Genomic DNA, 20556 nt, shown 5'->3' with positions numbered 1-20556 from the left:
GGGGCTGTTGGCATGCAGTCAGTACCTATTTGTTTCTCTGTCTGTCTAGGCCAGACTACTCCAATATACTATAATCTGTCTAATCAAGGCTAGCTTCTGTTCTTGGCTGTGGTGCAAAATTCCTGTGTGACCTTGGGCCAGCCACTGCTCCTCTCTGCTTTCCTACTGCGCGAGGTCTCATGAGCATCCCAGCATTACTGTTTGCCAGGTGCAGTCATGAGGTCCATGGAAATGCCTATAAATAACAGATCCAAATTAAACATTGGGGAAGTGCAGGTTAGAGCCTTGCGACTCTCTCTGGTCCTGGCAAGCACTGGAAACCGGGCTTAGCTGGATGCGAGCCATCACCTACTCCAAATCATAGCTCTGGGAAGAGACTGAGAAAGCTGCCAGCTAGGTCAGAGCTTGGTCTGGGGAGCCAGCCCTCCTTGGGCTCTGAAGCAAGGCTTGCACAAGTTTACATCTGGACTTACATTATGGCTGTGAACATATACATGATTTATTGTTCATGTTTCTTTCCATCCTAAGCTAATGTCCTTGTAACGTCCTTAATGTTTCAGTGTGGGAGGACTTGGCATTTCTTAGGATTTGGGGCTAAAGGGCAATAGGTTTGTTGATTATGCATAGAGTAGTATCAGTCCCAGAACTGTGCTTTGTGCTGAATTGTGTGCCTCAGGAGAGGAGCACCCAGAGGAATGGTGCAGGCTTCTCTGGTGCTGCTCCTAGGTGGGTCATGGCATTTCTGGAGCTCACCAGTGCCTGGGTTGGGCACCTGGGAGGTCTGTGCTGGCCTTGGGGGATGGTGGAGCACTGCTCAATGGCCAGGGAGCAGATCAGCTATTTCACAATAGAAAAGGACTGAAAAGGTGGAGGTCTTCTCATAATCACTGCAACTGGGGCTTGTTTGTCTTTATTGTGCTTGTTTGGAGAGCCAGCAGCAAAGTGACTTAGAAAGACGAAAGCTGGAGGAAAGCAGAGAGGGTAGACTGGAGGAAAAAGCAAGCAAGCAAGCATGAGTAACACAGGCATTAGAAGTGCTTTATAATTAGTTTATAAAAGCTCTCTTAACATCAGCAAAGCAATTTCTACTAAAAATCTTTAATAAAAACACAGCGATATTTGTAAGCATTGTACATTTTCCATTTAATTCTGTTAAACAGCTCCAAGAAGAGTGTCTAAGCAATGCATTCCCCTCCTTTCTCAATGCCCCATTGTCTGGGCAGTTAAAAGTGCTTCAGCTTTGTCTCCCTGCCTTAAAACTCCCTGGTGGAAACCTCTGTTTGAGATGGTTTCAAACCAACTGGCTGGCCTTCCCACTCAAGCAACGGCTGAAAATACCCTGCTTCTGGGGGAGCCACCGACTGCAGTCACCTTCCCTGCAAGATGACTTGGTTAATCCATTGACTATACTTGTGGATTACGGATGCTGCACCCTGCCCTCACATATTTGTGGTTGGCTTATTGGAGCTGTGCCTAGGTGGAGAGAAGTGGCCATGAAATGTGCTTGGAGATGGGCAGCTTGCCCAGTGGAGGTAATGCCAGAGAGGTCAGCCCACGGGGATGTTGGTGCACGTTGACTGAAACAATGGATCTGGTTTTATGAGTGAAATGCAAATTGCTAGGCACTGGTCAAGACAGTTTGGATACCATCGATGAATAAATATATCCCACCCAGCTGTGCCCTAGTCTGTAATTATCTGGAAATGAAATGGTTAGAGTAGAAAGCATCCCCAGTGTTGGGTTTTCTTCCTTCCAATTTTTCTTCTTGTTTTTCACATGGGAAGAACAAAGTCTGGAAACCATGCTTAAGCTTAACAGAAGCAAAGGTCTGGCCAAACTAGATTTTAACATGGCCAGTGACCCAACGTGAGGAGAATGGGGTTTATCAGCTTGTTTGATTGTGGACTAAGGTATGGACACGACTAAAGCGCACGATGCCAAAAGAGTCTGTAGTGGATTAGCTGATGTTCTTGCTGAAGTTTGAAAGTTTCGCGTTTTGGACTGGACGTCTTTGGTGTTTCATTTTGAAAGCCTAAAGCTTAATTGCTCTGTTGGAGAGGAAGTAGGCGCTCCTGCTCATCTGGGCAGGAGTTAGTTCCTGAGTGTAATACTCTCCCAATTCACACTCTGTTTGTATGACCTGAAGAAAGAGGGTTTTGCCTCATGAGGAGCAGAGGGCTTGGGCCAAGATTTTTTTAACTAGGGAAGAAAACTCTTGTGCATTTATATTCATTTTCCATTTGGCAAAAATTATTCCCTGACCTTCTCCTAAGGGCTTTTTTAGTTGTTTGTAACATTTGGTTTATTAAGGATTACCTCCAGTAGCAGAAAGCTCAGTTAGATGCTTGGATGAAGCCAAACGGTTTAATTCAGAGAGGCAAATATTTCCTGATGATTTACTTACTAGATTCATTCTTTTAATTTTCCATTTGCAGATTGCCCATGAGCAGATTGCAATATTCCCAAATTGTATGTATTATTGGAAGTTATTCACCCATTCAATAAGCAAATATTTCTTCGTCCAGAATTTGCTTCCGAAATTGCCAGAGCTCCTACGGCACTATGTGGTTTGAGGGGCCACGTGGACAGCGCAAGGATGTTTGGTGTGTTGGCTACAGCAGAAGCTGTCATCATTACAGTTAAGCAGTTGAAGCCGTGTACTGTGTTGGCGAGTTATAACCCCATGAGGACACAAACAGATGTGATTCCCTGGGATGCAGCTAACCTCTGCCTGTGCCATGCAAATGGCAGCTTTTACAGTCCGCTCCATTAACTGTGTTTTGCCAACATCCATGTTTTCACCAAATTAATTTTTTGCCACATATCCACGATTTCACTAGTAGCCAGTAGTCCTGTGGCACAGATATGTACTTCGGATGTGGAAGCACACGGAAAGCAAGTAGTTACTTAGAGAACAAAATGTCCCCGCTGTTTGCTCAGCGCTACTTTAAACAAATAGACAAACAAGGAGGAAAAAATTCTACTTAAAAGAAGCACTTACGCTGCCCTCCATGTTCCTCCTCCCTGGGGAGATGGTGGGATCAAGCCACACATGATGGACATTAGTGGGGTCACGCAGGGTGCTGCTGGACCGTGTCAGGGTAATAAGGGGTCATGAAGTGATAGGGAGCCACACGGAGCTGGGCAGAGAGCAGAGGAAAGAGATCTTCATTTACATCGCTGTGTGTCCACCCACGCACTAAGCCAAATGCTCTTCCTGTGCGAGTGCCTCTTCTCAAGACCGCTTGGATTTCACCTTGGCCAAGCCAACTGAGTCTGTAACGAAGTTAGAGGCTGGGCGACTGCAGCTAGCTGAGTGCTTGGTCAGGCGTAGATAGGATTTTATCTGCAGGCATTTTGCTTCTGGCTCTCAGCCGGATTTAGTCCCAGAAAGGAGTGAAACTGAACCAGTCCAGGCCATCTTTCTCTGCGGAGGAGCACACTGAGTCCCTGTAAGTTTGTTTTGAGGTTGTTGCCTGCCGCTGTGTGCTTTGCAGAACAGGAATGAGTCACATGGGGATCATTCTGTATCCAGCAAGCTACTTCTCCTTTCAACTCTCCATTCCCAAACAGGAGATCTTGTGACAAAGAAGAAAGGCAGATTCCTGGCAGCCTGAAAATGCTTTTTCCCTCCCTGGCCCTGTGAGAAGAGCTGTAGCATGTTGTTCAAACAGGTTGATACAAAGCAAATAAACAGTCAGAGATGGGCAGTTTCTGTAAATAGCAGCATGCTGGCCAGGGAGGAGAAGAGGGGCAGGAGAGTGCGGGTGTTAGAAGGCAGCTGAAGAACAAGATGTTCACGTAAAAGCTGTTTGTTTCTTCACAGCACACAGAGCCTGATACTACCTTGTCATTAGTCATGGCCTAGAAAATATGAAGGAATCTGTGGGAGTTTCACCTTCCAGACAGACTTTGCAACAAGCTTTTGTCTCTGCACCAGGAGGCAACCCTTCCAAACCTACAGATTCCTCCCCCAGATGGTTCAGATGCCCAGGAGCCATGCCGGTGGGCAGGTGGGGCATCGCCAGGTGGGGTTTAGCAAAGGCAGGTTGCAGTTACAGGATGTACAAGGATCAGGCAATAGTGAATGTGGTCACCCAGCTCTTATGCAGCACTTCTCATGCAGAGAAATCTTTGATAGCACTTAAGAGAAGAGGATCAGTATTACTGTCCAAGTGCTAAGTAAGTGTCCCAGCCACACTTGTTAAAGGACCAATGTGGTGTCTGACAGCTCACAGAACAGCTACCTGCTCACATGGATTAAACACTGGCTGTTTGTTTAATGCTTGGTGCGTGCTTGGCCAGATCCCACCTGGACAGTAGAATAAACTGAGCTGTGCTAAGTAGCACAATGGCACTTAAGGAAAGAGGTAAGGGAGGGAGAGCAGCCCCAGGAGGGTTGTATCTGAGCTTCTCCCATGCCAAAGGAGTCTTGTGGAAATGGAGGCAAACTCTGTCCTAAATTTTGCATGTTGGCTCTGAAGTTGAAGTGGATACGGCTGCAATAAATTAATGATGTGAGGAGCAACAGGGGAAGGGACTTAAATGTAGCCAGACAGACAGAAGGGAAAAAATGTATCAGGGAGCGTGTGGTGTGAGTGACTGAGTCCCAAGTACCTGCCTGAGAGATGTTCTGTGAAATATGCAGATATAAAGAAGTGTTGTGTGTTTGTTCCTGGCATCCTGAAGCTTCTTCCTGACAGATGGTTTCACTGCCATCTCACCTGCCTCCACAGGTACGACTACATTGAGATCCGAGATGGGGACAGTGAAGCAGCAGACCTGCTGGGCAAGCACTGTGGGAACATAGCACCTCCTACCATCATCTCTTCTGGCCCCTCTCTCTATATCAAGTTCACCTCAGACTATGCACGGCAAGGTGCTGGCTTCTCCCTGCGCTATGAGATCTACAAGACAGGTGAGTGTCTGTCTCCCAGGCTGTTTCCCACAATGATCTTCACAAGGAGATGCCTTTGGCCACCTTGTCAAAATGAGATAAAGGGCTCTTTTTTTTCCTTTTTTTAATTTAAGCAAGTCTGTCGCATCACATTTCCAAGAAGGTAACGATGTTAGTGGCGCATGATAGTGCATTTTTGGATCACGGTGTGGCATCAAAAGCAGGGTTCTTCCTTAAAACCTCTCTTGTATTCGAGGACTAGAGATGTATATCTTTTCTCCTTGGCACATTTGGAGCTTGTCAGGGCTAAGTGGGGATTGTCCCTCAGTTAGGAGCGCATGGAGCTCCCCCTCCTGTGGAGTTGCGATTCAGGGCTGATCAATGACACTGTGTTTTCTCTCCCTGGAAGCGAGGTTTGTAACTGGGGAGCTCTGGTTTTCAAGGGACTGCTGTCAGCAGCACTGTCAAGGGCTGAGACGGTACCTTTCCAGGCAGATAGAAGAGGAACTATTCATAATTCTGTTTAATACCAAACTGTTATTGAGGAAAAGAAAAGCAGCTCAGAGGCCTTTTAATAGTGTTTCTGTCTAAATATTTGCCAGAATTGTGTGTCTGGGAAGAAGGAGGCTTGAGAAAATAAAACCTGCTCTGTGTGTGGTCTGTATGTGCGTGCAGGTGAGAGAGGTGCGCCTGCGTGCCAAGGCAACAAGAGTGGGTTTTGCATGGGGATGCGGGCGCCCACCCTGTGCCCACATTCCTTTGGTGGTGCGTTGGAAGAAAACACATACATGGCTTTCACATCACGGCATCCAGCATGGAAAAGATGCCCATGCCTGGTGAAGAACCAGAAAGGAGTGCAACACAGTCACTTACCCATCCTCTTCAAAGGGAAGACAGGGACTACAGGCACCAGTGCCCAGGAGCCCTGGCCCAGCTGTGCAGCCAGCAGAGGTGCACAGGCAGCCTGCAACCTGGTCACAGGTGGATATGAATGTGGAGACTCTGTTGCAAGAGGATGGGAATGGGACGCACAAATTGGTTGTGAAAGAGTGAGAACAGAAAGTGTCTGGAGGTTCAGGTGGATGTGGAAAGTGCTGTTGCTGGTGGTTGCCTGAGCTGGCCATTGAGCTGTTGTGGTGCAGCCAGCTCAACACTGCCATTTGTTAATGCTTTAGGATGCAGATAAGTCCTGAAAGAGTTTAGTGGTTCACCCGGCTATTGGGGTTTGCTGAGGGCTATTGGGGTTTGCCGAGGCCAGTTGCCAGCACGGAGGATGGCAAAGAATGCCTGTGTTCAGGTGGGAAGACTGCTGACCCACCTCATCCTCCCTTGCCTCTCCCTCCCTGTACAACCCCTGCTCCAAGCCCAGCAGACTGCGCTGGGTTGTGCTTGTCTTCACATCAGGTCTGTGCCCTGAGCCAGGCACGGCAATGCAGAGCGGTCCAGCGGTCCGGCCGGCTGAAGTAGCTGGGCCAGGCTGAGTGAGGCTGGTGGGCAGGCAGGAACCCTCTCTACCTGGCTGGGAGCCAGCAAGGCCCAAATTCATGGGAAAAGGAGATTCTGTTGCTGCTGGTAGGGAGGGAGAGGAAGCAAGGGCTGCTCTGGGAGAGAGCGGTTGTTGGATAGAGACTGGAGCCCAGTTTGTGTCCCTCTATGTAGGCCCATGCAGAGCTGCCCTCAGGTCTGAAGTGGTGCTTGGGCTCCTTTAGCCACCCTGTGCCCCTGCAGGCAGCCATTCTCTCCAGCCATAGCCACTCTTTCTTCCAGCCACAGCCCACGAAATCCAGCCCAGCAAGGCAGGTTTTAGCACAGGAGCAGGGATGAGCCTGTGATCCGGGAGCACCCCCAGCCCACACGCCTGTGGGGCTCCCAGGGAGGGCGGTTGGCAGCGCTGGCTGCGGGGCCTCCGCAGTACAAGTAAACCCTGCATTTTGTTTGCAGGCTGGCAGGCATGGGCAAAGTTTCCTTCTGAGCTGTCAGCATAGCCAGCAAGGGTGTCACCAGCTTTAAAGGTCATCGGATTGTTATTGTTCACATCAGTAAAGGCAGTGTGGCTGCAGCTTCTTTCTTTCTTAAAGGTGACCTAAAAACCCAACTCTTTTCAACTGGGCATTTATTTCTACCCCTTGTGCTAAATTTCCCTTATCATGGTGTGAGAGGGGAGCAATCTGCATACAAACAACTGCATACCAGTCTTTGAATCCCTGATGGGTATCAGTCAGCGGTCTGTGGGCTGACAAAAGAGCTGCCTGCCCTGGCTGGTCCAGCCTCCCTGCTGCTCACTTTGTGACTCAGTTTGGCAGAGCTGGCCTAAGCTCTCCATCGCTGGGCATCAAAGTCTTCTCTCAGGCTGGTCCGTGCTGCCGAAGCCAGCAGGACTCCTGTTGATTATCTGCAGCTTCCTTATAAAAAAACCCCCTGATCATTGTGTTTGCTGGTATCAGCCAAACTGTAGACAAAGATGCCAAATGCGGTAAGAGCCCCACATGAGGAAACTGTTGCTGTCTAATGCAGTGACATAGTTACGTCTTTCTCCTGTCTCTAGGGGACAGTCCCTGACTCTGGGTTTAGTCTTTGATTTTCTCCCTAGCTCGGAGCTTGTGTTATATTCCCTATTTATCTGTTTGTCTTTCAAGCAGTTTGGAACAAAATACACCCTTATCCCTGTTTGTGGCGTTATGCTGTGATTTGTGTTTGGCCTTATTTTTTGCCTCTGTGTTTTACCCCACAGGTTCACACCAGAAAAGCTGGCTGCTTCATTAGGTAGTCAATTAAGAGCCTCTCCTGAGTAGCTCTCCAGCTAGGCGCTGCATAATGCGGTGCCGGGATCCTGCTATTACTGCGGGCTGCTGGCCTGACTCCTGTAGGTTAATGCTGAATTGAATAACAAGTCTCCCATTAGTCCCAGGAAGGCCTGTGCTGCCTGGAAGAGCCGGAGCAGAAGGGTTTGTAGAGGAGAAGGAGAGTGTCCCAGTAAAACCAAAGCAGAAACCTTTGCAAACGCTATCGCCGGGTTGCAGCAGCGGCCCGGCAGCCTCTCTAACATCCCCTTCTGCCTCTGATAGCTTCAGGCTGCAGATTTCTGTTGCCTATTGTCTTGTCTCTACATCGCAGCAGTTTCAAAGTCACCGTGGTATGAATACGACACAAATTCCCCTTTCCCCGGCCACCCCGAGGCACCTTGGCTGTGTGAGAGCGGGAATGGAGCTGGCCCGGCTGCAGCCGAGGCCAGTGCTGAGGTCAGCAATAAATAAGAGGCAACATTGTCTGCCCTCCTCGCCACGCAAAGGTCTTCCTTAAGGATAGAAATAACTTGCATTTCTGGTGCGGACGGTTCAGTCTGTAAGAAAGAGGGCTCTGTTCCTCCTCTCAGCAGAGATGCCCTCCATTACCCCCACTCTTGCCATGGCTGTGCAGTGGGGACGTATGCTGGAGCTGCCCCTTGTCCTTTGCGTGGGACCCGGGGGGTCTGCAGGCTAAGCATATGCTTCCCGTGGGTTTCCAGCCAACAGGGGAGACATTGGCACCCTCCCCCAGGTCCTTTCACTGTGTAAATATTTGTGCTCCCCGATTTCCTCAAGAGGAAACTGAGGCACAGATGTCCATGCTGCAGGAGGAGAGTTTGCAGGAGACCAGCCCCCGGGGACAGCTTTTTCCAAAGAGATGGCATCCCCGTTACTCCTCTCTGCCCCTTCCCTGGCAGCCCCCTCCCCGAACAGGGGCTCCTCTATCAGACCTGGAGGTGCTGTGGCCCTTTGCCAGCACAGCTGGGGGGTGGCAGTCGCAGCAGCCAGGACCACGTACGGCAGTCCCCTGCGCTCTGGGTAGGCCCTCGGGGGTTTGGGGTGACTGACACAGGTCTCACGGCCAGTTGCTGTTTGGGGAGCCTAGCAGACAGTGGGTAGGGCTGGCAGGGGAAGCTCAGCCCAGCTTGGCATGGCCTCCCTTCCCCACCAGGGCCACCACCACCGGCATGGGGGACACTGCTGACCTGCCAAATCACAGCCATGGCTTTAATGGGATCACTCTCCTAGTCCTGTTTTCGGAGTAATTGGCAGGGGGATCAGCAGTGGCTTATGGGTTACATTTGCAAAGCTATTTGAAGGGTTTAGATACATGTTGTCCGCTCCAGTGAATGCACAGCCCTTGTCTCTCCACCCGTGGAAAGCTTTGAAAATCAGCCTCTCGGTCCTTGCAGGAGTTCACACAGCTCTTGGAATACAGGACATTTCCAGAAGTGAATACACAACCCCTCTAAGCTCAAAATGGGGTTTCCACAGTGTGTCAAGCTGTTGTCATTAAGCTGCATTGTTGTTTTTTCCTGCCACCACAGGCTCTGAGGACTGCTCCAGAAACTTCACTGCCTCCAATGGCACTATTGAGTCCCCAGGTTTCCCTGACAAGTATCCACACAACCTGGACTGCATCTTCACCATCATAGCCAAGCCAAAGACAGAAATCCTCCTCCACTTTCTGCTCTTTGACCTCGAGCACGACCCACTGCAGGCAGGAGAAGGAGACTGCAAGTATGACTGGCTGGACATCTGGGACGGCATCCCTCAGGGTAAGCCACGGGGTGCTGCACTGCTGTCCTCAGCTTCTCTTGGTGTCTCACAAAGCTCCAGAACTGTGCCTTCTGTGTCTGAACACCAGAGGCACCTAACCTCAGACGTGGGTGCAGCATGCAGCCTGCCATTGGGGTGCTGTGGGGACAGTGCACTTGTAGAAGGCCGCATGCATTAAACACCAAACTACTGCTCTGTTGTAACCACTGATCTGAAAAGCCCCATGGGACACTCCAAGATACCACGGTCCTCCCTCAGAGAAGGGCAGCAGGTTCATGCAGTGCTGGCAGGACCTCCTTACTGCGTACCAACACTGAGAAACAGAGCAGGTTGGAACATTTCCCAGCAATCGCAGAGCAACGCCTGCTGCAGTGGATATCTCTGCACAGCACACTGCATGGCACCAGGCCAGCGGATGTGAAAAATAGCCCATCCCCAAAGCCTTTCTTTTATCCCAATCAGTCCTGCTAAGGCATCCCTGCTGAGTGATGCCAATCTGCTGGTGACCCAGGAGGCCGGTGGAAAAGCAGGCGTTACCTTTACTGCTCTTTCTTTTGCAGTTGGCCCCTTGATAGGCAGGTACTGTGGCACTAAGATGCCGTCAGACATCCGCTCAACGACCGGCGTCCTCTCTCTCACCTTCCACACGGACCTGGCAGTGGCTAAAGATGGTTTCTCTGCTCAATACTACTTGATCCAGCAGGAAGTCCCAGAAAGTAAGTTGGAAACGTGTGTGTATGACTTCAAGCAGTTGTGTCACCTGTTTTTCCCAAGTCTTTCACCTGGCACGTGTGAGAGCGAGGCGGGCAGGAGTGTGTCCAGGGGCTGGTCCCCCACTGGCAATGCAGACAGCAGTTACACTAGGTGTGTTCTCTGTTTCTCATAGAAGTGAGATTTCAGTAAGAATCACACTTTCTGACCTTTCTTTGACTTTTCACTTGCTTCTGAAGCCTTCTCAATACCTTTTGGGACAGAATGTATGTGCTCAGCCCAAAGGATTTAGGGGAAGACTTCAGCCCAGCGGGTGCAGCAAATTCATTAAAGCAAGGGGGAAAATACTCTCTACCTCTCTCTGGTTTTCCAAAAATTCACAGCCCCAAACTAAAATCGGAATTTCTTTGCTGTCTAATTAAAAAATGCCTAAAGCTCTAAGAATTTCAAACCAAAATTTGTTTTAGATCCCTTATTAAGGGAGGTAAATTGATGTGGAGTGAGGAAGTTAGTTGTGTGTTTTGAGAATGAAGAGCATTTTGATTCTTTGTGGTAATGCTTGAAGGCAAGGAAAGATTCAGTTTGTTTTCCCATGGTATTTTTACATCAGAGCTACAGTTCTCGACCTCTGTTAGCAGTGAACCTGTGATACAACACAAGAAGCCTTCAGGACACCCCTCAGTCCCAGAGAAAGAGAGGGGGTCCTTGACCCGACACTGAAAGCCCATGGCGGAGAGAGCAGGGTAGAGTAGGGGCAGCAGTAGGGCAGCTGGGTTACAGGCTCTTGCTCTCTGATTGAGTTAGGGATGTTCTACTGAGGCTGTGAGAGTTACAGACAAGCGTGAGCTCTTCACCATTACCTATATCCACACTCAGGTGATCTGTTATTTAATCCCCTTTCAATTCAGTTCTCTGAAAGGATTGGGAAATAAAATGTTAATGACACCCAAAGCTTGAGAAATCAAGCACGAGAGCTGTTAAAGGGCCAGGCCTGTTTTGATTTATGCTGATGTAAAATTGAAACATTAATAATACCACTGAGATCTTAACTTGGCCCATCATTTCCACACGGGGTTGACTTGGCCACATTGAAAACACAGGCAGTTTGGTGGAGCCCCATTGGCTTACAGCAGCGGCACACTTGGGCCCATGCGGTATTTCCTATCACTGTTTTCTTTACTATTGTTTTTGCAGGACAGCTGCCATAAACTATATGATATGCAATAAGATTGAGCTAATTGTAAATTTTAAAGCCTTAGAAGTGAGGAAACCCAAATGAAAGCATACCAGAGTCTTTCATATTCTTGGCTGGTTAATTCCTATGGGCCTGATATCACATATAGTGCATGCACGTATACATAGGCACATACACACGTGCATCCACACTCTCACATGCACACAAAACCTTTAGACCTTCCTGTTCCAGGAAGGTTGTTCCTGCCAGCAGCACAGCAGTAAGCACCCTCCTGTTGTGCCTGCCCATACTCCTTGCCTTGTCAGTACTTAGATTTCACCTCCAGCCTTCAAGAAGATGGGGAATTTTGTGGCAAGGGGACTTGGGACATCTTGGTGGAGATGGAGGGAGGGAAGGGACAGAATTCGGTCAGAACTGTGTGAAGGTGAAGGAGATAGATAGAGAAAGGGAGAAAGATCTGGACTGTATTAGTTTTCAGAGGGCCACGCAAACATGAAACTGCCCTTTCTTTAATTTTTCAGTGCCATCTGTGAGCACACACAGCCTGCAAGATGATGCAGATCTGTTCATCTTCCCAGGCAGGCAGCTTTGCTTGGGGTTAGCTGGGAAGGATAGTTCAGGGCTGCCTTCCACTTGGGAGTGAAGTACAGAGACTGTAAGCTGATCTGTGTGTGTGCATGTGTGTGTCCACTCCAGACTTCCAGTGCAACGTGCCGCTGGGGATGGAGTCTGGCAGGATCTCCAACATGCAGATCAGTGCCTCCTCCACCTACTCAGATGGGCGATGGACCCCTCAACAGAGCCGGCTCAACAGTGATGACAATGGCTGGACCCCCAATGTAGACAGCAACAAAGAGTACCTCCAGGTACGCACGCTTTCCCAGCCCCCTCACCTCTTCCCCCACCAAATGGAGTGTCACGCTGTTAAATTGACCCTTGACCATAAGGCTTGTTGAATTTTTTATTGCCTCTGCGGCTCATGGGGAGCGAGCAGCAGGGGAGCTGCAGTGACTCCGTAGATTGTGGCAGGCTGGCTCTTCCATTAACACTCCTGCACGAGGGCTGACTCAACCCTCTCTCACTCCCTCCTTCCTGCCCAAAACATTGATGGACTTTCCAGCACACTGAGGGACCTCTGCCACTTACAAGGGCCACTGACTCTGCCACTGGCCTGAGGACCAAAGTCTCCAGGAGACATGTGGAAAAACAACTAGAGTAATATTTATCTCATCAGTGATGCAGGGAGTGTGAGTAGGCTAACGTCAGGTGGGGGGCTGACAGAGCAAAGGCTTTCCCTGGGAGCTGGTCCACAGTCTCTGTCCAAACAGGGCTTCTGGCTGTGTCACATCGCCGTGAGACTGCCTGCTAAAGGGCACTGGGAATGGGAGGTGGTGAATGTCATTGCCTCTAGCAGACGTCTCATTCTTCATTCATGGCAGTGCTACCAAGCCAGCTCTGCTGACCTTTCTCAACCCACATTGTTAAAAAAAAAAAAAAAAAGAGCAAGGGAAAACCAGGGACTGCAGCACTTGCTAATTGGACATCATGCTTTTATTTTACATGGAAAAAGCCAGCCTCTGCCCTGCTTTAATGTACGTGAGCTTCTGTGAGGATGCTGTTGCTTGGTTTGAGGCAAGAAGAAAGCTTTGTGATGGTCCCATATGGACTGACCTTAGTTACTCTTGTCCCATGGTCCTATCTTCAAGCATCCTGCTGATTCCTGTTGAGATGTGTGCCCACAGATGGAGTGAGACAGACTGAATTCACACCTTTTCATGTTTCAGAGACAGAGAGAGGAACTAACTAGCCAACCTGGGCTCTCAGGTAGTCATTGTTCTCTCTCTTGTCCCTTTTTTCCCCTGGAAAGGTGGACCTCCACTTCCTGACTGTGCTCACAGCCATTGCCACACAGGGTGCCATCTCCAGAGAAACCCAGAACGGCTACTATGTCCGTACCTACAAGTTGGAGGTCAGCACCAATGGGGAAGACTGGATGATGTACCGGCACGGGAAAAACCACAAGGTAAATGCCTTTTTGTCTCTTTTACATGCACCTTGATGTGTCTTTCAGCCGACGAGAGGGAGTAGAACAGAGACATTTTACAGGCCTGGAGGGTTTAATCTGTGAGGGACCCTTCTGATGAGGGCTAAAAGACTGATGATGCTCTGAGCAGAAATAGTCCTTTCTCCTCTGCACAGCAACAAGGAAACACTATTCCTTGGAAAACCTGGCTGCTGTTGCATCTTTCGTGGTGGTGAGAGTATGTTATTTGACTGCAAATGAAGGAGAAAATGCTTCCACAGCCTGTGTTTTGCCATTCAAGATTCATTGAGCTTTTATGGCCATAGCCCCATCTGCATGCTGGGTTAACAATCACAAAACCACATGAAACTGTAGTTCAGGAGTTATTGAGGCCTGGAAATGAAAGGGCACAAATCCTAAGAGGGGATTGCACCATCCCAGAGAACAAAATGAACAATAAATAATGAGGAGCAATTCAGGCTGCCAGAGCTGTGGGATCTGCGCTAGCAGACATGGTTGGCAAGGATGCATTGAGCCCTGGGAGCTGCTACACGCTCTCACCGTGTTTCTGGGAGGCGCATAGAGGTGGGAGCGAGGGAGAGGAAGGGTAAATACGGGTGTTCAGCCATTCCAAGCTTTGCAGGTGCGTGTCCAGGCGAGGCAAGCTCAAGGTGGTCTGCATGGGATTTTTGGCGTATGGGGAGGGGGGTTAAGGTAGCTGTGGTGCTGGGCTGGTCCTGCTCTGTCACTTGCCTTGGTGTGTGGTTGTCCCCTGGTTAAGGACAGCTCGGGAAAGCCCTTCCCTGATCATCTGTGGTGCCCACCAGCATTGCTGCTGAAGCTCAGGTCTTCCCCATTGATGTGCCATAATCTATCTGCATGAACTCGGTGGCTGGGGTCCCACACACCTCCCCCCACATGCATGTTCCAGCAATTTCTGCTTGCTCAGCACTTCTGCTAAATTAGCTGTCCCCTCCCTTTGCTGGCACAGGCACTGCTGGCATGAAATGCAGTAGCCTTCCTTGTCCAGGATTCATCCAGACATTTCCTTCCCTTCCGGGCCATGTGATTTCCCCTTCCCCACAAGTGCGTCTCACGGTTCAAATTCACTCTGCTTCCCAGAATGAATCCTCTCTGTATGGAGGCCCCTAACAGGGTCTCATACCTCCAATATTTGGAGTATTTACGTTCCTCGCGTGCCAGTGAGGTGGTGTTAGTCCTATTTTAGAGGTAGGGAAATGGAGGCACAGGGCAACCCAGCACCCCACAGGAGAGTCAGCAGCTGGGCCCCCCCAGACCTCGGGCAGACTGTCTCCAAGGCCACAGCTGATGGCAGAGGTCATGTGTAACCATAATGCGGTGGCCATGTGCTGGCGTGGAGGCTCTGTGCTCTCCCAGGACCCACTGGCCACAGCAGACCTTTCTGTGAACTGGGGTCATCTCTACTCACCCCAGGCACCCTGTGGAAACGGGTTGAGTTTGAGGTCTTGCCAGGACTGTTTCTGCAAGCCAGGACAGTCAGGAGATTGGCAACACGCCGGGCAGAGAGATGGGCTAAATACACAGTTCAGTGTTTCAAATAACCACTGGCAATAAATTTACCTTTCAGAGTCTAACTGGGGCAGGAATCTGGCCTGGAGGGTCCCATGCTTGCAGTCCTGGGCGTTGGACAGTGCATTCTCAGCCAGGGTGCAGCAGGACAACATGGTTGGTTTCAGTGCTGCTGGGCCAATTTACATTGCTCCAGCAAGACCCTTAAATGTGGCTGGTGTCAACCCAAAACAGTCCCATAGCCACACAAATTGCCACCATTTCAGGGTTTGGCTCTTGAGTCCTATCAGCTTTTTTCTGCTCTGTTTTCTCTCCTCATAAAAAAAAGAAAAAATCAAACCTCTCCTCTTTTACTCCTTTATTCCAGTCTCACTTCGTTCCCATGTTCTGGTCTCGATTTAGCAGACACCTCCAAAGGCTGGGGGATAAGTAATTGCTTTTTGGTGGCTTGCCTATTCCTTGCATCTGGGTGACTGCTTTCCCTCCCTGCCGAACGACCAGCCGCCAGCCACTGAGCTGCAGCAGGGCCAGGGCAAAGCCCCTCGCTCACGGGCCTGGTGCCGGGGGGCTCTGGCCCCACATTCCCCGCCCACATGAATCCCCGCCATTCCTGCGTTAGGCAAGCTCCCAGATGTCTATATTCAAGGTGCAGATTCCTCCCTGCGTCAGTGCGGTGCTCCACACAGTTCAGGCTGCAACGGTGGAGCGAACCATGCCAAATAGATTTGTCAAGTCTGCCGCAGCTTGATTTGGTGCCATGAGGAGTGGGGAGGGAGGGGAGGGGGTGGACAGACAGGGACTCTCTATTCCTCTATATACATGCAGATATATACGTGTGTGTATATATATATATATACACACACACACACACACATATATATATATGCACATGCACACATAGACATATGGGGTGTATCAAACACTGCTCTGAATTTCTGCCAGCTGTGTGGGCCAAAAGCAAAGCTCTGCCATGTTATAGGCAGGTCAGCGAACATTTACATCTTCATCAGGGAACTAAAGCAAGAAAAAGCCAGTGAGTGCAGGAAGGGTGGGGAGGGAATGATGCTCTCTGCAGAGGATGGGGAGCTCTGACCTCCTCTCTTTCACCTCCCTGCTTCCCCTCCCTCTGTTTTGGAGGAGAGTGGGGCCAGGGTGTTTCCCTGCAAAACGTGATGGGTCAGCTTTGAGTCCCCAGCCACTGACACTCAGTGTGAGAGAAAAGGCAGAGGCTTTTCCCCTGCCTGGCAGCCCACTCCCCACACAGGCCAGCCCAGCACATCCCAGATGTCCCCCTGTCCAGGGGGTGATGCTCTGTCCTTGCCTGGGGCATGGGACCAGGGGGAGAGGCTAACCCAGCAACCTGGCCAAAGGTGCAGAGCTGTCTTCTGTGTGTCCCCCAAAAGAGGAGACAGGGAGGAGAGCGGCCACCACCATGTGTTGTCCCATGCTCGCCCTTACTACCCACCACCGCGTCCCTGTGGGACAGGGCCAAACAAGCCCTGCACCAGAAAGGGTGCTCCAGCTCTTGCCCTCCCTGTTGCATCCCCCTCCATGTCATCTGTGGTCGATGGCCCCAGAGGTTATCTTCCAGGCACTGACCCTGGTATGTGCACAGATCTTATCTAGCAGTTTGCAAATGTCTTTAGAAAACAACAACTGGTTCTTGAACCCAAGGAAGGAAAAGAGCACCTGGCAGGATTTGACCTTTTGGTTTTGGCCATTTCCTTCAGACAGGTTCAACTATGAGGATTTTCTTGGAAAACAAAGTGCTCATCCATTCTGATCCACTTCCTTCTTTGTAGGTTTGTAGGTTCCAGCTCCCTTTGAACCTTTGTATGTTCCAGCTCCCGTGTGGTCTGAGCCGCTTTGTCTCAGTAACTGCGGCGATCAGCTCATGGGGTTCATCTAGTGTGGTGAGGGACTGGGGGATGGGATGGGTTTCAGGATTTGGGGTGGGTTGGGAATGTGGTGGATGCTCTCACTGCCTCCATTGCTCTGTGTGTAAAATGGGAGAATGCAACTGAAACATTTGCTTTGAGAACCTGTAGAAGTCAATGGATGAGAAATGGCAGCAAGATGCAGCTGATGTGCATTTTCCGTTTCCTACTCATTTTGACAGCTTTGTGCTTGTTACCAGCTAACCTTCCTGGGTGCTGTTTCAGGTGGATGCAGGAAGGCAGGTTGAATTGCTGCAAAGAGCTGAATATCTCAGCTGTGTGTGGAGCTGGGGATGTCAGAGGTGTTTGGTGCTGGCAGGGAATATTGAGGATGACTCTTTGGAAAGACCCTTACACCCTTAGGAGCATTTCTCTGTCCTTTCAGTTCTTAATGAGGTCTGCATTCATTCACCTGGGGAGGGAGAGAAAAGCTTTCAGTCCTGTGGCTTCTTTATCTGGAAAACTTGGGAAACCTTGTGTAATCAGCCAGAAGGCCACAAGTGCTTCTGCACAGACATCATGGCCCAGAGAGTTTGCCCAGAAGCATCCCCAGATCCCAGCCTGCTTCTGCTGCTTTCACAGTCAGGACAAAGACATCAGGCTTTGGGAAAGGCAGCCCTGTGCATTCACCCTTGGTGCAGTACCAGGGGAGAATTACAGCCCTGGCTTTCCTAGCAAGGCTGCAGCTTTGTACTTCTGGGCCTGATATCTTCTTTGCAGGCTAACAGAGTGCCACTCCTCGTGTCCCTGGTGACTCCCGGATCTGAGTGCAGCCCCTCAAAGACATGGTGCTGGCAAGCCCAGCCCAGCATGCTGTGCCTTGCCCAGACAGCTGTGCTTTGTTGAATGTTGCCAAGTATCATTTTTCTTTTACCTCCTTATTCCTGGATTTAATAAATCCAGAACTATCCACCCTCCAGTCGAGCCAGAATCCTCCCACCATCAAACATGCCCCATTTTATGCCTTCCCTATCTGACAAGAAAATAATCTCCCCTACTTTTCTCCTTCATGCTTCTCTGTCTCAATCCTGAAGCTTTAATCCTGTTACCATGCTCTGTTCCAGGGCTCTGTCTCCATGGGAGTAACATAATCCTGCAGTAAATCTAGTGGGTCTAGGGAGACACATACATACGGATGAAGGCAGGGCTGCTGCCATCCTTGGCCTTCTCCTCTGCCTCTCCCAGATGCTTTCTTTAGCTCCCCAAGAAATTGCACAGGGGCCAAGCAGCACAATAAATAAAGCGAGAGAAAGATTACCTCCTGCCCCCTCCCTGACTCTCTGCCTCTTCGACTTCACGGTGCTTTTTGTCTCCCTGTCCTTCACTCCCATCACTCCGAACTCTGCCATTGGCACAATTCCCATACCCACTGGAACAAATGCAGCTTCAGAAATCCCCCCCATCACCCCACAGCGGTTCCAACGTGTCAGAAATACGACTTGTAAGTGTTGGTGTGGAGCCTGCATGTGCGTGCACATGGAAAACTTGCCCAATCCTCCTCTAGCCTAGACATCATCTCCCACCACTTGCTTTCTGCAGCAAATTAATTAAGCAGGTCAGCTCTCATTGATTATCAATTTAATTTTACATGTAGACCTGCCGACTGGGCTAAAACGGAAGTAAATATAAAGTATATGGGGAGGGGATGGGCAGCTTTTTGATGCAGCAGTGAAAATGAGTTCCCTTGACTGCTTCTTGGAAGGTGCTTTTAATTTGTTAATGGTTTTCCCATTCGTCTTCTGGCTCCGTCACCCTTCAGCACGTGTGCGTGTGCATGCGCATGCGCGTGTGTGCTCTCTGCAGAGTGTGTATCTATCTATCTCCCTAAATCACAGCCAGATTTTTTTTTCTGCTGGTGTAAATTACTGTGACTTCTTATACTTCGATGGTGATATGTTGATTTACACCATTCGAAGACTTGGCTCAAAATATGTGCTGAGTGGGATGGGAAGCAGATAGGATGGGAGGAATAGCAATATTCTATTTTGGTAAGGGGGAAGAAATCTTTGCTTTCTTGGCGCTCCCAATTTCACACATTTTCCTGCTAGTTCTTCCCATGCCACGAGTGCTAATTTGAGGCAGGATGCAGAGCCTGTTCAAGTCAATGGGACTCTCTCCACAGCGCGCTCAGGCTCTGGGGTCAGCATTTTCAGTGCAGGGAAACCATAGGCTCAGGGTCAGACCCTGGTCAGCTGCATCTGGACCTGCAGGCTCATGGTGCATTTCCACTTGGGAAGGAAGCTGAAAGGCCAGGCACATGGGAGGACCCCACTTCTCTAACAGCACTAGGCACCTGCCCTCTGAAAATGGCCCCTTTCTGTTATGCTGAAGGGGGCACAAAGCACTGACTTGCTACGATCAGTTGGGGGCTTTTCAGAAATAAGGTTCACTGGGGCAGATCCTGCCAATGCGTCTGACACTAGAGCTGGAGGCCAAGTGCTGTTTCTGCTTTCATAAACTAGCGGTCTGGAGTATCAAGGCCGTGATTTAGAGTTACGTAGCTGGTTGAATGGGATCTAGTCTGAGGAAATTACTGGGCCCCAAATCTAAAGCAGAATTGAGGTTGCTCTCCTTGGAAGCAGGTGGTTGGGACTAAGGTCATGTAAGAGATGCTTTCAGCAATGCATGTGCTAGTGATAAAGTTTTTGGGTTCAGTCCTGGTTCTGCTTTCTGTCAAGCTTGACTTTGCAGAAGTCAGCAACAAATTACACTGGTGTAAATTTGGATTCTGGCCCCTGATGCTCGTATGTGTGAAGTGAGCTAAAAAAGAACAAAACTGGAAATATGTTAAACCAAAAAGAGCAGCAAACCTCGTCAGTGACTGTTAAACATGCTGGTCCATATGCAACCTTTGGCTCATGGAGTCTTCAAACTGCTGATTGTGGGAAGCGAAGAGAGGTTGCCAGGAGAAGACTCCCCTGGGCTTGCTGCCCCCGGGCATCTGCTGGGGCCACCATCAGAAGCCGCCCCTGGGACAGAGGGACCTTGGGGCTGACCTGACGTGCTGCTCTGCGTGCTAAAATAGTTGCACGGGCTCAGATATACATTTCCTGTCCTCCGGTGTTAGGTTCAGAGGTAAGGTGTTGTGTGTCAGCTTCTGTGTTGACATAAAGCTGGAGGCTTTGCTGTGGTGTGGAAATGTATCCTTTCAGCCTGTGTGTGTGTGTGTGTTCCCACAGGTTTACAAGATACACACACGCATGCCTGGAGAGTGTTTCACAGTCACCACTCTTCTTATAGCCCTCCTGCTGGAAAAAAGGGTATTTGGTGTCTACTGAGCAAGGAAAAGGATGGGAAGTGGGGTCAGACAGGATAAAATAGGATATTAAAAACACATAAACCATGCTGTGTTGCTAAACGGTAGCAGCATGATATATATTCTCCAGATTAGCATTTCTGCTCAAGTTCACATCAACCCCAAATCCTAATTACCAGCCAGATTTGCAACCAAGGCCCTCTGTGGGGTGGCTACCGCCCCCGCCGGCAGGCGTGCCACCGTCCCGGGCCAGACGGCAATGCACAGGGGCAGCCCAGAGCTGGTTGTGGTGCTGCAAACGGCCGCTGTCCCTCTCTGCGAGCACCCTCTGTGCACCCTGGATCCTGGGAGAAGAGCAGTAACGTGTGCCGTCTACAGGCCTAGAGCAGTGGGAGGCTTATAAAATGCTTCTTAACCGCTC

At 49.9% G+C, this 20556-nt stretch overlaps 1 protein-coding gene across 1 annotated transcript in view; it reads left to right on the top strand.

Moving 5' to 3' along the window:
- NRP2 (neuropilin 2) overlaps positions 1 to 20556 on the top strand; it is a 76811-nt gene that overhangs the window by 14339 nt on the left and 41916 nt on the right. Inside the window, exons 3-7 of the mRNA XM_009637501.2 lie at positions 4737 to 4918; positions 9231 to 9461; positions 10023 to 10178; positions 12065 to 12234; positions 13236 to 13391. Coding sequence (XP_009635796.1) covers positions 4737 to 4918; positions 9231 to 9461; positions 10023 to 10178; positions 12065 to 12234; positions 13236 to 13391 — 895 coding nt within the window. The remainder of the gene's footprint in view (positions 1 to 4736; positions 4919 to 9230; positions 9462 to 10022; positions 10179 to 12064; positions 12235 to 13235; positions 13392 to 20556) is intronic.

Source organism: Egretta garzetta, unplaced genomic scaffold (genome assembly GCF_000687185.1).
Source record: "Egretta garzetta isolate BGI_Z169 unplaced genomic scaffold, ASM68718v1 scaffold474, whole genome shotgun sequence".
In the NCBI taxonomy this organism is placed as follows: Eukaryota; Metazoa; Chordata; class Aves; order Pelecaniformes; family Ardeidae; genus Egretta; species Egretta garzetta.
The sequence above is the reverse complement of the archived record's forward strand: the minus strand, read 5'-3'. Positions and strand labels throughout refer to the sequence as shown.